At 37.1% G+C, this 16,057-nt stretch overlaps 1 protein-coding gene across 1 annotated transcript in view; it reads left to right on the plus strand.

The window, feature by feature from the left end:
* ADCY8 (adenylate cyclase 8) overlaps positions 1–16,057 on the plus strand; it is a 120,346-nt gene that overhangs the window by 27,612 nt on the left and 76,677 nt on the right. The window contains exon 2 of the mRNA XM_017746100.1: positions 2,979–3,128. Coding sequence (XP_017601589.1) covers positions 2,979–3,128 — 150 coding nt within the window. The remainder of the gene's footprint in view (positions 1–2,978; positions 3,129–16,057) is intronic.

Genomic DNA, 16,057 nt, shown 5'->3' on the forward strand with positions numbered 1-16,057 from the left:
CAGCAGGGACAGTGATGTTCCTGTTACAGGTATTCCCAAGCAGTACGGTGAAGGGTACCTTCTTTGCATTTTTTAAATATTCAAGAAGCAGACCTCCTCAGAGCCATATTTAACATCAAAATATATCACTCATGGCTTTTTAAGATCACTTGCTGTGTCTACTATGGTTCATTATTTAAGTGCTGTGGAAGGTACAAATAGCCTTATAAATGTTGTGAAAATATTTTCTTTTTTCACATTATGCCTCAGCTTCCCTACTGTGTGAACACTGATTACTTTCAGGCCAGTCAAAAACATAATGCAACTCTGTACATCTTCTAAAACAGAGTCCTGATAGGTTGTAGAAAATTCTCCAAGACTTCTGGAACCCCAATAAGCTCTAGGAAAAAGGAGCAGCAATGAGAGACTTAAGTCTTATATGTCTGGTTTATTCTTTTATTAACAAGAGCCCCAGATTAGTATGCCTTGCAAGTCATATTGCTTTACTCTTTGGAATGGTTTCAATCAGACTACCATGTGTAAGAAAAGCTGGCTCTGCCTCTGCATAAGCTGTTGTTTTACCTGTAACATGCTTTCCATTATTCCCTCTCTCCAAATCAAATTATGTACTCATGAAATCTAATTGAAGGTCAAATTCTAGTGCACTTACTCTGAGATCTGCTGAAGTGAGTGGAACAAATCCTGAACATTAAGAGAGATGGGTGACTGAACTGGGCTTTTCTTTTTTTTCACCCTGTACTCTAACTTTCCCACTATGTGCGAACATACGGTCCAGGTCAAATTTAAAAGTCAGTGAAAAAGGCATGAAAAGTTGACTCCTCCAACCTCCCACAGCTGCTTTCAGTTGTCCTGATGAACAATGCAGTTCTGTGCTAGTCTCAATCTCATGTCAGCTCATCATACACCTCTTAGTAGCCTGCACCAGAAAGGAGTTATCTCATAGATAAATTACTGCCTTCTCTGATTTATCTTGGAGCAAAGGCAGACAGTGTCTGGGGGAAGCTGGCTGGTCCAGGGCAACATGTCTCCAGTAAAACAGGATATGGTAGATAACAGGAAAAAAACGGTAAGTGCAAAGGGAGAATAGTGATACATGCAGAGTGATTAAAGAGTCTCAAATTCCTCTCTTTTAAAAAGTAAAAGTAAGGTGTTATGTTTTAAGTCAGTATAGTCAGAAATAGTGACAAGCAAATTAATTGGAAATGATTAGTCACTGTTTACAAACATGATGCTGCACTCAAAGAAATGATAAAGCTGTGAATTAAAGCAAACAAAAGGAAACATTTTTATCACAAAGGGCCTAATTAGATTGTAAAAAATCCTTATTATTGAGTGACATAGGATCCAAATGTACTATTAACTTGAGAAAGGCATCAGGAAAAGTTGTGCAGGTGCATTGAGTATCCCACCTCCAGCTCAGAGGATCCTGGAAGCCAGGGAGATTCAAGGATCGTGCTAATCATGTCCTACTTCTCACAAGCCTTGTCTAGACGTCTACTGCTGGAAAAGGTTAAACAAAATTTCATCTGGAGCCAGGATATGCATTATTATTTAATCATGGCATATAAACTGAGAATTAATTCCCTGTACTGTAATAGAACAATACTTCATATTCATAAATACGGGAACATATAAAGCCAAAATTCCTGCCAGATGCTTTTGGTCTGATATCAGATCTCACTTTCAAACCCTCATGACTATGGGGAGTGAGACCTGCAGATCGGAGTCAAAACATCCCAATGAGATTAAGGAGTCTTCTATTAGGACAAACAACACTTGGATTTTAGGAAGATTGATTATTAGATAATAGTAAGAAAATACAATGTCTAGCCCGCGGTGTTCTGCAACCACAGATTGCTGGAGTGTTCAATACTGGTTTGACAAAGCATCACTGAATGTTCGCTGTACTTATGTACATATTAACTACTGCTTTATCCTTCTACTCCTCCCTGAGCACTCTCTGTTTTCCACTACCAGAGAGAGTATCCTGAATGATGAACACTTGATCTGTTTGGTGTGGCTGTTCTGGTGTTGTTATGATCCTGTAGGTATCACCCATAGCTATCAGAGTCTTTGAAATAGCAATCAATAACAAGGATGAGATATTGAATAAAAGTACTGAGGCTAAAGAACTTTGTACTGTCTCTGTGCAGTCAAATACTGCCAGTTTCTTACTCACTTTCCCAAACAATCCTCACTTCAATGGCGTTGATGCGCCCTGCCTTACAAACATGCAGAGCACAAAGAGAGGTCAATGACAAACAAATAAGCAACTGAAATTTACACTCTCCAAGGATCCACTCCCATTTGGCTCTCTAGAGTTCATATGGAAAAGGAAGAAGCCATGACGCAGTTTCTACAAGGAAAACCAGTTCAGCCCTTACGTAGATTTCAGCAAAGAAAAAGTCTGTGTACACAGGCACTGGTTGTGCAAGAATTTGGTTGTCCTTTCAGCTTCCCCTGTTGAATGGTTCAGAATTCAGATTGTGCAAATTTGTGCTTTGGCATCAACTGAAAATAAATTTATTTAATTTGATCAACAATAATACAATAACTATTATCACTGATATTAGTTCTTAGCTAACTGACATTCTTTGTTTTTCTTAATATGGCTTGCTTCCCAAACTAAAGCCATGGAGCAAATCACAAAGTTGCTCTTGCAGAAAAGGCAGTACAAAAACAATTTGTTAATTATGTTTGTAATCATTCCTGGCTAGAGCTCTGTGAGTCAGTTTTTGGAAATATAATTTGTGGTTCAACCAGAGTTTAATGCCCCCAAATACTGCATATCTCATCCTCAAGGCAGAGAAAATTTACAAATTTGATGTCTCTACTTAAGATCCAAGACTTTCTTTCATGCAAAGTTTCCTAACTGCTATTTTTGCAGCCTACAAAGCTGTCATTGTCTCTCTTTCTTTTTTTAGACAGATATTTTTGCTTCTCCTGTCTAATCAAATCCTATTTGTTGTTCATTGCAGATAGCAGCTCAGGCAGTGTTATTTATGTGTATGAACACTGCAGGAATCTTCATTAGCTACCTATCAGACAGGGCACAACGTCAAGCCTTCCTGGAGACCAGAAGATGCGTGGAAGCCAGACTGAGACTAGAAACAGAAAACCAGCGACAGGTATGGTCACCAGAAAAAAAATTCCTATTTTTGTATTAACTGGTATTGATAATTGGACAAGACCAGGCTTTTCCAGCCTTGACTGCAGTGTGATACCACCTGATTTGTGGAGGTTAAGTGAGTTTTATGCTGTTGCTGCACTGGTGTGTATTGAGTTGATATGATATCTAAAAGATTTCCCCTGGGAAACAGAATGAATAGAGTGGCTGTTCATCATCCTTTCCCACACAAGAGCCCATCAAATGAAACAGCAACTGGCAGGTGCTTAAAAATGGTTCTTTACACAAGAGGGGTTAAGCTGGGGAACTTCATGTTTCAGAGTGTTGTAGATATTAAAACTTGTATTAGTCAAGTGAAAAATGTTCCAGAATCATCTGAACACAATCCTGTGCCACGTGCTCTGGGATGGCTCTGCCTGAGCAGGGATGCTGGAGCAGATGACCCACTGTGGTCCCTTCCAACCTGCAAGATTCTGTGAGTCTGTGAAAACTAAGCAAGTTAATGGAAGTGAACACTCTCTAGACAGAGGAAATACCAAAGCATCACTTCAGGCTCATGGATGGATTTTTTTGTATCTAGGAGGCCACCACAGCAAAGTATCACTGTTCTGTTTCTCTGTTCTTAAACTCTTGAAAAATCAGCTTTTGGCCACTGTGTACATTAGCACACTGGGTTAGGGGAACTTTTGATTGAATAGGTATAGTTGATCCTAGATGATCATCTTTTCCAATCCAAAATAAGAACTATCAAATAAAGAGAAATTTGCTGCTTATTATTTTGCACCAAGGGAGCAGCATCTGTATCATATATGTTACACTGCTGTATCATCCTCAGATGAATTTAGCCTTTCATTTTGCCCTGCTGCATAAATATGTATATTACTTCTCAAATTTATTTAATTTGCCCCCTGCAAGTCATGCTCTTATGCAGAGTTCTAGGAAGATGTCATGTTCTAGACTTCATTGACTAATGACTCAGTATGCATGACTGTGTTGAGTAATGCCAGGTATCTCTGCCACGACATCTCTGCAGCCGTTGCTGACTGAAAAGACTTTGAGGGATATTATCTAGGATGCTCTGTTCTCTTTTTAACTGCAGGATCATATTTTCATGCCTTTTGGGGATTTTGGGGTGTTTAGTTTTTTCCCTTTTTCTTTTTGTCTAATCTTCCATAAACTATTATTTTGTAAGCTTTACTTTCACCATAGTTTTCTTGAGGTCATTGTAAAAAACTTTATAAAACACTAACAAAAGATTCCCTTGTTCCATATTATTACAAGGTTTTCCCATTAGAATTATTTTATCCTCTCATGTAAAATGAAGCTTGTACAAAGACAAATATTTTGAGAAATTAAATTTTGCTGAACTTGTATTTTCTATTAGGAAAATAAAAACAGATTTTTTCCATTTGGGTGGGCAGGTTATTTTTTGTTGGTTTTTTTTTTGAGAGTGGGGAAGTAGTGGTTGGATCTGAAATATTTGTTTTCATTAAGTCAGGTTGACCTGTGCATTTTATCTTGGCCCAGTGCCTTGCAAGTCTTCAGGGCTGTGCTGTTCCCTGAGGGCAGAACTTCCTGGAGTGTTACCTCACTGCAGCTGAGATTCATCTATAACCAAACAAAGTAGTGTGTCACAGGCATCATATGACTGAAAATGCATAAGGGAATATGTCCTTGAGCCAAGGAAAATGCCCACAGGAGAAAAATACAGACAACAGGACACCAAATGAAAGATCTCTTCTAAAACTTAATTTAATAATAAACTAACTCAAAAATTTGGAAAATACCACTTTGAAATATCTCTGATTAATTTTCTTGGAACTTTGAAATTGTGTTATTATGCATACCTACATATATAAATATGTTTAATAAATTTTTCAGCTTTTCATTTGTATATGGAACAACAACATTAAAAAAATATTCCAATATTGGAACACCTTGAGGAATGGAGATCTTCTTTCCCTCAGCATTCTATTTTTTCCCCTTGCTTCTGAAGTAGCATCTCATTTAAGCAATGTTTAAACATATCTGCTTTAAGAAGACTGACAAGGTCACATTTCAGGCGACCACTTTTTTTAGCACTTAATCAGCACACATGCACCAATTCAGTGACTGCTAGCATTTTTCTGTCTTGAAGATAAACATTTCATGACACATGGAATCTGTAGTTCACATGAATGTAAAAAATCTTACTACATGTTAAAGTATATCACATTTTAAAAAGTAAGGATTAAATCTTGATAAAGTTTACTAAATTAATTCTATGACTTTCTACAAAATAGCTATAATATATGAAAGGGAGAAAAAAGGCGGAAAATGAGTATGCAGGACAATCGAAGAAATGTAGCTTCTGAAAATTTGAAAAATATGGTTGAGGAACTAAAAATGTGCAGAGAAAATAAAGTAATAATTATTTGTGTAATTCTTCCAGACAATAATGTCAGGAATTCAAAATTTTGTTCCGCTTCAATTTATTTCCCCTTCACTTCCCAAAAACTGTCTAAACTAGAGGTTTGTTATAGCAGGGTCAAGTTTTTTGTTGCTTTCAGCGGTGGTACTGCTACTTTTTATAGTAGTGGATTACTTAATTTAAATCTCTTGAGGCTCCTTTCATCTCCACACATCTTCTGCTTCTTCAAGTGAAAGTAATAGAAAATTAAAGTGTATTGACATGTCATATGTATGGTATGTCATATGAAATGTGACAGCTTGCCAGAAAGGTCCTGTAAGGTCTGTTTTTGTCTTTACTTTGTTTAAATCAGAAGACCAGTAAAATTAAAGTAAGAACATGAATTTTAACTCATGAGTTTTAACTCATGAAACAACACGAGTTTTAACCTACAACAAGGAGTGGTATGCTTGTCCATAAGCAATTGCAGAATGAGGCTCCAAGTTTATACAATCATGGAAGCTATATAAATGCTTCAGATATACTTCTATTGATTACTGTGTATTGTTAAAAATAAGAAATCAAGTTTCTGCTCTCTCAAAATGATCCTTCCAATTTCTTAATATCCCTTAGATTTATAATCTCTAATCCTTTGTCATTCTAATAATGATAAATGCTACTGCTATCATTATGCAGTATTGTGCAATGCCTAAAAGAGCCAGTTGTGGAAAGTCACACAAGTGTGAGCCAAACATATTATAATCTGTGTTTTAGAGATAAACAAGAGGTACCATTAGAAATGTGGAGCTGTACAAGGAAACAGTGATATTGCTAAGGAAGGATCTCTTGTTTTCAGAGGTTTTTAAGGACCCTTTAATGAGTATTTGTGGATTTTCTGGAATACAAATATAAACTTTGTATTATGTCAGCTCCTGCTGCAGGGATAATCGAGATTTTTCTGTATTTCCAGATACATTTCATATATATGAGCTGATATTTTTTCAGTGAAAGCAGTTTCACTCACTCACTTGCAACCATTGCATAAAGAGCAATGAAAATAGGAGGTGAAACCACCAAAATCCCACTAGGGATGAAAAAACATTTTTGTTGTTCTTCTGTTATGAATTAGATGTGGGGGTTTAAATAAGTTCCTGCCTTTTGCCCAGGCTTCTGGCAGCAGGCAGTAGCTTTATTGAGGTGGCCAGCACCCCAAAACCCACTCTTGTTTGCAAGTTCTTTAATAATGGCTGATTTAGTCTATTAGAGAATGAATTATTTATTTAATAGACACAAAATTAACAGACATAAGACTTAAAACAGACATTACTACACAGGAATAAGACAAAAAGAGGCAACTAGTGTTACACGCAGGGTTAAAGGTACCATCAATTTTAGAGCTAGTGAAGGAATAACTTAGGATCCGATGTTTCGTACCATCCAATTCATGATGGAGCACACATCGAAATCCTTTCCCTCAATTTCCAGGAAAGTAACCACAGAATTGCATCCAAACTTTGGAAAGAAGTCTCACATGCTTCTCAGGGTGTATGTAGGAGACTTCTGCCTCCGTGATAATTCATAGTACTTTCATAGTGTAAAGCAGGCCTTTTGGTCACCTATGTTTGTTTTCTTTTATCTCTTCCCACATCTGCTCTCCATACCAAGACGCTGATTCTTGGTTAGGCTGGCAGACCTTTTGGCACCAGGGGATGATACCTGCTGGGCCTTTGGCCCACCTGGGTTATCTCTCCTATTTGCACTGGCCCCCTGAGGTGTGGAGACAGGGGATATGCCCTGCCACATCTTCATGTTACTCTGACCTGAAATTTGGGCAGTTAGATGTCATAATGTGTTTTCCAGATGTCATTATTTTCCAGCAGTGTCTCCCTTTTGTGGGTTTTCAGGATTCAAGAATTCCTTGCGCTATTTCATTTTGGCTGTGAAGTTTTCCAGTTTAACACTCAAAGCCATTTTGTCATTCAGAAATGTCTGGGCCTGTGGTGTCTGAAAATCTGAATTAGCTCCATAGACTCATTTTCCACAGAAAATATCTTCAGGTGCAAGTTCAGCTTTTACACCAGTTGCAAATCTTTCAGTTACTGCACAGGAAGGAAGAGAAGGAAGTGCAGACCTGGATAATGCAAAAGGCTTTACGGAGCCTGGCTGGTCCAGGGTAACCTGACTCCAGTTTTGAAGTGACTCAGTTTCCAGTGTCCGTTTCCAGAAGTCTATATACAATAAAGCTCCTACATCTTTTTTCTTTCTGCCTCCCTCATCCCCATTTACTCTCAACAAGACTTGTAGAGAAAATTTTCAGAAGTATTTCAGAAAGAGAGGACTTTCAGTTGTATTTTCAGATCATCAAGGATCTGATTTTTTTCTACTGTTATCCTTTTGATTTTAAGCACCTGGGGTAGTTAAAAGTACATATTAGCATTTTCAATTACAATGAATTTCCTAATTCTAATTACTCTATTATGAAAATGAACAGTAGTGTAGCTACAAAGGAGAATTACTCCTGCAGTCATTGTTAATTATGTTTATGCACTTACCTATATGGTATTATCTGTGTGACACCAATTGGAAATCCCACCACCCTGTGAAACTGAGGGAACATCTGTGTCTACTTATTTGCCAATTTCCATTAAAAAATTAGAACTTTTGTGAAAATCTAAAACATTTCAGAGCTTGGCATAGTTAACAGAGACTCCACTGTTGATGAGTACCAGAAAGACTTTATCATCAAAAGATGAAAATATCAGAGAAGCAAGCTGCAGGAGGCAGCACAGACAAATGTGTTGCAAAAACAGCCTCAGTTTAGCAGTTATTGATAAAATAATCAATTTAAATAGTTTCTAATTAATCGTAGTTAGTGGCCTGTTCTTAAGAGATGTATTTATACCAGCCAACCAAATATGGCCACCACAAAATGTCCTCAATTTTGTTTTCAAAACATTGCAATTATAAATAAAAAACAAACATGAGGCTCTCTGTTTTCATAAATCTATTTTATTCCAATAGTATCATAGCTTTACACTACCTGTTTGAAATTTTAATTTAATATTTTCATTTTATGTCTACGTGTTTCAAAAATATTGACAAGCAGTGTTATGCTTTGTTAATGACCAAAGACACTATATTTGTTTTTACTTTGATTTTGTTGTAAGGACACAGCAGGTAATTCTGCTTTCATCTTATCTGGGCCATGAAAATAGATAGTCTGACTCACTTTCTTAATTAGCTACTGAAAACCCTTCAAAACCAATGAGTATGTGATTTCCCTCATTGTGAAAATGCTGTGAAATTGCCCTAATGAAGAGCAGAAACCTGAACTAAATTTCTTTTTCATTTCTATTTCTCAGGATACAAAATCCCTAAGTTTTAAATGAATGACATATTAAATCCAGACACATATTAAAATTATGACTTTATGAAGAATTGCATTCAATATATACGTCAGGTGTCCTAACTTGCTCTTTCTCCAATCTTTATTTGAAATTTTTTAACATTTTAAATCCTGAAATGCTATAATTTAATTATAAAGAGTCTCTCAGATAATTTTGTCATGCTGCCTTTTCCTGCACCACACATACATATGCCAAATTATACATATCTGAAAAAAATTATTATGTAGGGAAGTCAGGAATACTGTTGGGCAATAAAAGTTGTGCAGGAATATTTGACTAGCTGAAGCTAAAAATAGAGTCTTAAAAGGACTAGACAGGGAAAATCACAAAAGTTAAATAAGTAAAGTTATAGCTATAAGATTATAAAAATCAGTCCACCCCTTACCCCTTCTCTTGTAATAAGATCACAACACTACAGGACAGCTATTCATAGAAGAGGCATTTAGCCATAATCAGAAACTTCTCTTGTGTCATGGCCACACTTCAGCTCTCTATCCAAGGCTGCTCTAGACCAATGAGACTAATGAAGCCTGGACAAAGCAATAGGAAAATATGGATGGGAGGCTGCTTTCAAACTAAGCAAAGTTGTTAAAATATATCTTACTAACATGAATAACCTGGAGTCTGGACTATGTTCAGAAAAACCCAATAAATAGCCTCTCTGAAACATTTTATTTGCATTATTTCTAGTAGATTTAGAGAACCTAATAACATTTTATGAAGAAGTTGTTTTAGATCAGAGGAGAAAACAGTCCTTATCTGTTTGATTTTTACATTCGTCCTCCAGAGCTCATTCTTGTTCTCAATGTAGCAGGTTATGCATCATTCATGAGAAGAAAACTCTCTACCTCTTGTGCAGAGCTCACCAACAAGGCTGCTCCTACTGTGATAAACTATTGGGAGGGAGTAAACTCAAATCAGAAACAAATCCTCCAGGTTTTATGTTCTGAAAAGCCAATTAGAGAAAATTAGTCTATTTCAGCACTACATTTGTGCAGTGTCAGTACAGTTACCTAGTGCTAGAAGTTACTAGAGCCACAACGCATTAGTCTTTTTAGCTGTATGTCTAAATCCCTCTCCAAGACAGTCCTCAGCAAGCAGATCCCTTTCTATGCAGAAATAATCTCAAATTCCACAAAGAGAAGGTCTTCTTATGTGGAAATAAAGCTCCTTCTTAATATCTTCCTTAATCCTTATGAAAATATTCTTGGGCATCTAACACACTGGCAGAAGAAATGGAGCTGAAGGCAGAAGGGTTGGTGGGGCACAAGCACTGCTTGCCTCCGGTCTTGCAAGGAGGACTCGCTCCAGAAGGTCAAGACTGGTATGAAACCTGATCCACTGGGCTTCCAGGGGTGCTTCCCATCAAGGTGGGACAAAGATGGGCATCTGCAAGTTTTAATGAAGGGTTTGGTCAGATCAGTGGGGAGCAAGAAGAAAAACCTTTCTACATTAAATGGTGTAATGAGAACAGTCCCCTAAGAGAATACCCTACAGGCAATTCCTCCCTGCGAGTTCTGCCACTGGCTTACTGAACACGTACTTTCCAGGTAATCTCTTTCTCATAGGGGATTCCACAAATCCAATTAAATCTCATTTCGAAAGTCAAAACAGTTTGGATGTTGTTTCATTTTATTTGCATAAAGGATTAGAGCTCACCACCTGAAAGAACCGTCTGTCCAGGTGAGAAGAGGATAGTTTTGTTTTCTAGGTATGATCACACATTCTATCTTTCTAGTATGGGTATCAGGGCTGTAAAATGAGAAGACAGCCCTTAGTCTTCAGAACAATCTGCTGTTGGCATATTTAGTCTCTTCTGCCTGTTATCTTTGGAAAAACTGTAATCCTGCCTTAATCTCTTTTTCCATTAAAAAACCTGTTCTCTTTGACCATTTGCTTCCTTCTACCTCTACTTCCAGCGGATTTTTTTTCACACTTTCCCCTGCAAAAATCCCTATTTCCCACGGCTTTAAGAAGCTCTCTGCAGATTGATGAATTCTGGGGGTTTTTTGGTTTTGGTTTTTTTTTTAATTTTTTAAAGCAGCTTATATGTTATGTAGGTTTTATCAAGCTCTTACAAATCTAGAATTTAATCAACTGTCAGTACTTTGCAACCTCTAAAATAAGAGCAGATTGGACTGGGATTGGAAAGGACACTTTAAGAGGGTTAAACACCATAAAGTCTTGTGTATATCCATACATATATATGTAGATATACATACACTGGTAGTAAGACTATTAAAATTTCTCTGACTTGGTATGAGGCTAAAGTCCAGATTTAGTTTAAAAAATAAAAGAATAATCTTAATTTTAGACAGCACACAGTCTTTCTTTATAAAAATGATTTAAAGTGCTCCATATTTAAAAACTATGATCACAATAACTGAGGCTTTATTTTTAAAAGACAAACAATAAACTCACAATTTTAAAAAAACTATGAAATCATCTGGTTAGATATTACATTTGAGTATTTTTTTCTCTCTTGATAGGAACCAATGTGTTGACTGTGAGATTCTAAGAAAAGTTTCACATTTATCCAGACTTTCTATTATCTTAGTATCTTTCTCTAAAGAACCATGGTCCCCACAAAAAGTGTTTCTTGATGTTGCTCCATTAGCACTTAGAGGATCAAACTCTAAGTATAACTTACTGGTCAATCTAGCAAAATGAAGGAATGTGAAAAGTTTCTATTGTTCTTCCCAATCCATTTCCATATTCTGATTTAGTAAGTGACCTGTTTTTAAAGTCCAATAACAGACTTTTCTTCCTCATTTTTGGGGGAAAGAAATATTTACATGCACTTATGATTTTGTAGATACCAGGATGTACATTTACTACATCTTGTCTCAAAAAAACCCATTACTTAACCCATTTGCAGTAGAAACCCAAACATTGTAAAGTCAGATTTAAATGTTGTGCCTTCACTTTCACTGCTGGTGTTTGTTTCTTGTCATCAAAGCATAATCCCCACATTTTGGTTTCAAATAGAAGTCTAAGGTAAAATCAAGATAAGAATTATCTGCTGCCTTCTCTTCCATTCCTTGCAAATCCGGAGTGGTCACATGTACTCGAACAGAATAATGAGATTTACAGCCAATGCCAGAGACATGGGAGTCAGACCCCTGAACTGCAATTCATATAGGGGAAAAATCCCAGAGTGTCAGCTCTTGAGGCATGGGAGCTTCCCCTCGAAGAAATTAGTGAGAAGGAAACCTCGTTCCTAGTAGATGGATTTTTGGATTTACTAAAGATGAAACTCCTGTGTGGTACTTTGATCTCTAAACTAGGTTGTTCAATTGTCATGCTGGCCAACAGTGAATGAGACTGACAGGATTTTGGTGGCCTGTGTCTCCTGTGTTTTCAGCTCTTTGCTAAAGAGAGTGGTGTCTGAAAAAAAAGCCTTTTTCAGAGCTGCCACTGACTAGTGACCCTTGCTGATGTGTCAGAGAAGTGGACAGAGAGGGAATGAGTAAGGGGAATGAAATAGTTTCAGCCCCCTAAATTGATGAGACACTTCTACCAGCTGGGCTGCCATACAGTTATCTCTGCTTAATAAAGAGCTCCAAGCTCCAAATTCAACAAGTTAATGCCTCTGCTCTCAATATACTTACCAATTTTAAGGTCATCTTTCTTTCTAGTTCAGGATCAGAACTCTTAGGGTACTAAGAAACTTTCCTTTGTGCCCTAAAAGTACTGTAGGAGGACTCTAAAATTAGTGTCCTTACAAGATTCTCAATTAACAGAGAGACTCTGTGGTCCAGGTAGGGGCTTTAAATCATCTGACCATGACCAGTACCAATTCCAAGATAGACAAAGTTACTGATGCCATTACTGAGATAATCTAAGGCAAGATAAAATATTTGGATTAATATTTATAAAAAACTTATGGTCTTTCACACTATCAGTATTCAAGTGCCCATCTACAAGCCTGTTCAGAGGGGTTTGATTTTCAGGAGGACTATTGCTCCCGCTTACTGAAAGGAAATTTTATCCTGCTTGTGCTGCTTAGTACTGGAGTCTTAAAATTCTCTGACAAAGTATATCCCTTGTTTTGACCAGAATAAATGACCTTGTAGCTCTTATTAATCTTGGTGTTCTGCAGTGATTTAGGCATATAAAGCTGAACAGTACAAGGCATGAAAGCCTTCTTTCTGATATTTTCCATGTCATTAGTTGCCATAAAGACTACTCTTGAGAAATGTGTATTTTACTGAAGTTGTCTAGCAATTTTCAAAACAGCCCAAAAAAACCTAACAAAATGGAAAAAGAGACGTCTAAATCAATAGAAAATAGAAACAGTGCAGAAGAATTAAATGAAGATTTAACAGCAGATAAGTCAAAGCTGTTCCAGAGAAACAGCACAATAAGCATTAAAGTCAGATGGTGCTATTCTGATATTTTAGAACAAATTTGAATTGTAGGAGATGTTTTTTGCTCATTTTCTATTCCAGTAAAACAAGGAAAAGCTTAAGATTATGCTTTTATGGAATCATTCCCCAGTAGTTTTGAAAGTAGTTATCTTTCTCCTGTTCTTTAGCTCTGACTCCTGTTTTCCTTGCAAACTAATTGAAATTTATGGAAGCAAATACACCAGAAGACAGTACAAAGGTTTTTGTCCGATGTGTCTTATTTCCATATAAATCTTTTTCTTCTGAATATTTGTCTTGTCTACTACTGTTTAATAAGGAATAACTAACAAAAAAATCATCATGATATTTGGAAGAAACAAAATTACAAAATTATAAAATATGGTTTTCCATTATTAGACAAGTCTAATGGATTATTGTGGAGCTGGAGAGTATCACTTGTCCAGCTCAGGGATCCCCAGCATAAGTATAATATGGACCTGTTGGAGCAAGTCTAGAGGAGAGCCATGAAGATGATCAGAGAGCTGGGGCACCTCTCCTATGAAGACCAGTTCAAAAAGCTGGAATTGTTCAGTCTAGAGAAGAGAAGCCTCCAGGGAAACCTTATAGAAGCTGCCAGTACCTAAAAGGGCTAAGAGAGAGATGGAGAGGGGCTTTTGATAAGGGCATGGAGAGGTAGGACAAGGGGCAATGGCTTCAAACTGAAAGAGAGTAGGTTAAGATTACATATTAGGAAGGAAATCTTGACTGTGAGGGTGGTAATGCATGGGAAGAGGTTGCCCACAGAAGTTGTAGCTGCCCCATGCCTGGAAATGTTTAAGTTGGATGGGACTTTGATCAGCCTGGTCTAGTGGAAGGTTTTCCTGCCCATGGCAGGGAGGTGGTGACTGACTGATCTCGAACATCCCCTCCAACCTAAACCATTCTATGATTCTGTGATTAATGTTCACATCTACAGGATAGGATGGTAATACAAATTGTTTTGTAACTCCTGCTTTTCACCACTCATCTTTCTAACAAGTTTGGGTTTCACGATGAAATTTAAATCTAACATGATCTTCATTCAGGAGACAAAAAGTCATATATAAGGATTCAGAGGATCTGTAATTATTAACAATTGTGTGTACTCAATACAGACACTCAATTTGAGAGCACTTAGTCTGAGACCAGTAGTTCCTACTGCCTAAGCTAAAAGACAGCTCAACCAACAAAGCACTTTCAGGAGACTATTTCATGGTGTGCTCCCACCCACTCCCGTGCAAGTTAGTGGTACTCATGTGGACTTACGACGAGTTGATTCATTGTACCAGTGCCATAGTGTAATCACTGCCTGCAGTCAGCTTCATGATCAACTCTGTTACTACTAAATTTAATTTTATAAATATTTTTGTAAATACTTTGTAGAGGAATAATTTTTTTTAATTAAATATACATGCAGCAGCAGTAACAGGTACCATGCCAAGAAAAATGACAGAGAGGGTTGCTCCATGACTTCCCAGCATGTTACAGGATGAGCTAAATATTTATTAAGCCAAAATGATACTGGGAAGGCATAAAAACAAAACTGGCAGCCTTGGAATCATCTTGCTACATCTCAGGAACTTCAGACTAAGGCACTAAAACTGTTATCCCCTTAAACAGCCAACTGGGTAATAAAAAAGACACCTCCTTTTACACCTGGCAGTAGACTGTTAGTCATCAAGCCCTGCCAAAATTTTGTAATGTGGCTTCAGGTACCTGAACCATCAAACCATTCACCATCCAGCCAAAACAAAGGACCAGCAGTACCTTGCAGTTCTTCCCTTCATCATGTGCTACATATATTGTTTTATGCTGTTCTGGATAATAGCATTGAGGAAACAGTTGGATAACATGCCCTTCCTATGAGAATTGTGTGTAAAAAAGCTTTTTCCTTTCATTGCCACAAACTTTGCAACACTTCTCAGTTAATAATTGATTAGACACTGTTATAAAGGGTCATGACTCTCAAATACTGTGTTATCAGTTTGGTTGAGACTCTAGCTATGTTTCATAGACAAAAGCTAAACAAAAGGAGACCCCAAGACCTCCTGTGTGATCTGGCCTTGTTTCTCTTTGAAAACAGCTGATGCTTGAATAGAACATCCAGCCAAGGATGGGATGATTTGGAATAGTAATTGACTGAGTGATTAAAATAAAACAAAGTTGATACAGCTCATATCACACACTGCAGCAGTAAGTAGGCTAACAGGCATCCTCAAAACCCCACAAGTCTGAATAGGTATTGCAGTTCCTTCAATATTTTTTAATTAACTCCCATTGTCTCGATGACACACAAGAAAGAACAGCTGCAAATAGACTGTCCATTGTACACTAAGTAAGCACGAAGGAATTTCTCTTCAGAGCAGTTCATCATTAATGAGAGGTCCTAATTTCCATTTTCTAGAGTGGCATCTACAATAATTACATCTATTCTGAACATTGTCAGAGTTTCAGTAGAAAACAATACCATTTTTATCTACTTCCCTTAAATGTAATAAAAGCTTGTGCTCCAGAAAGACTAAAACTCCTGCTCTGAATGGCCCTTCTCACATCCTATTAAGTTCAGTATTTAAGACAATAAAACCTCTCTGATATTAATTGGAGATGTTGTTAAAGACAAACTTGATGGTTCTAGAAAAATGATTCTTAAAAATCAAGATGAAAAATGTGAAACAGTTTCTCTAGAGCATCTATTGTTAAACACTTTTGGGGTACGCCCACTCCAGGTTTACATAAATGTCTTGGG

This window comes from Corvus brachyrhynchos, unplaced genomic scaffold (genome assembly GCF_000691975.1).
Source record: "Corvus brachyrhynchos isolate BGI_N302 unplaced genomic scaffold, ASM69197v1 scaffold28, whole genome shotgun sequence".
NCBI classification, from domain to species: domain Eukaryota; kingdom Metazoa; phylum Chordata; class Aves; order Passeriformes; family Corvidae; genus Corvus; species Corvus brachyrhynchos.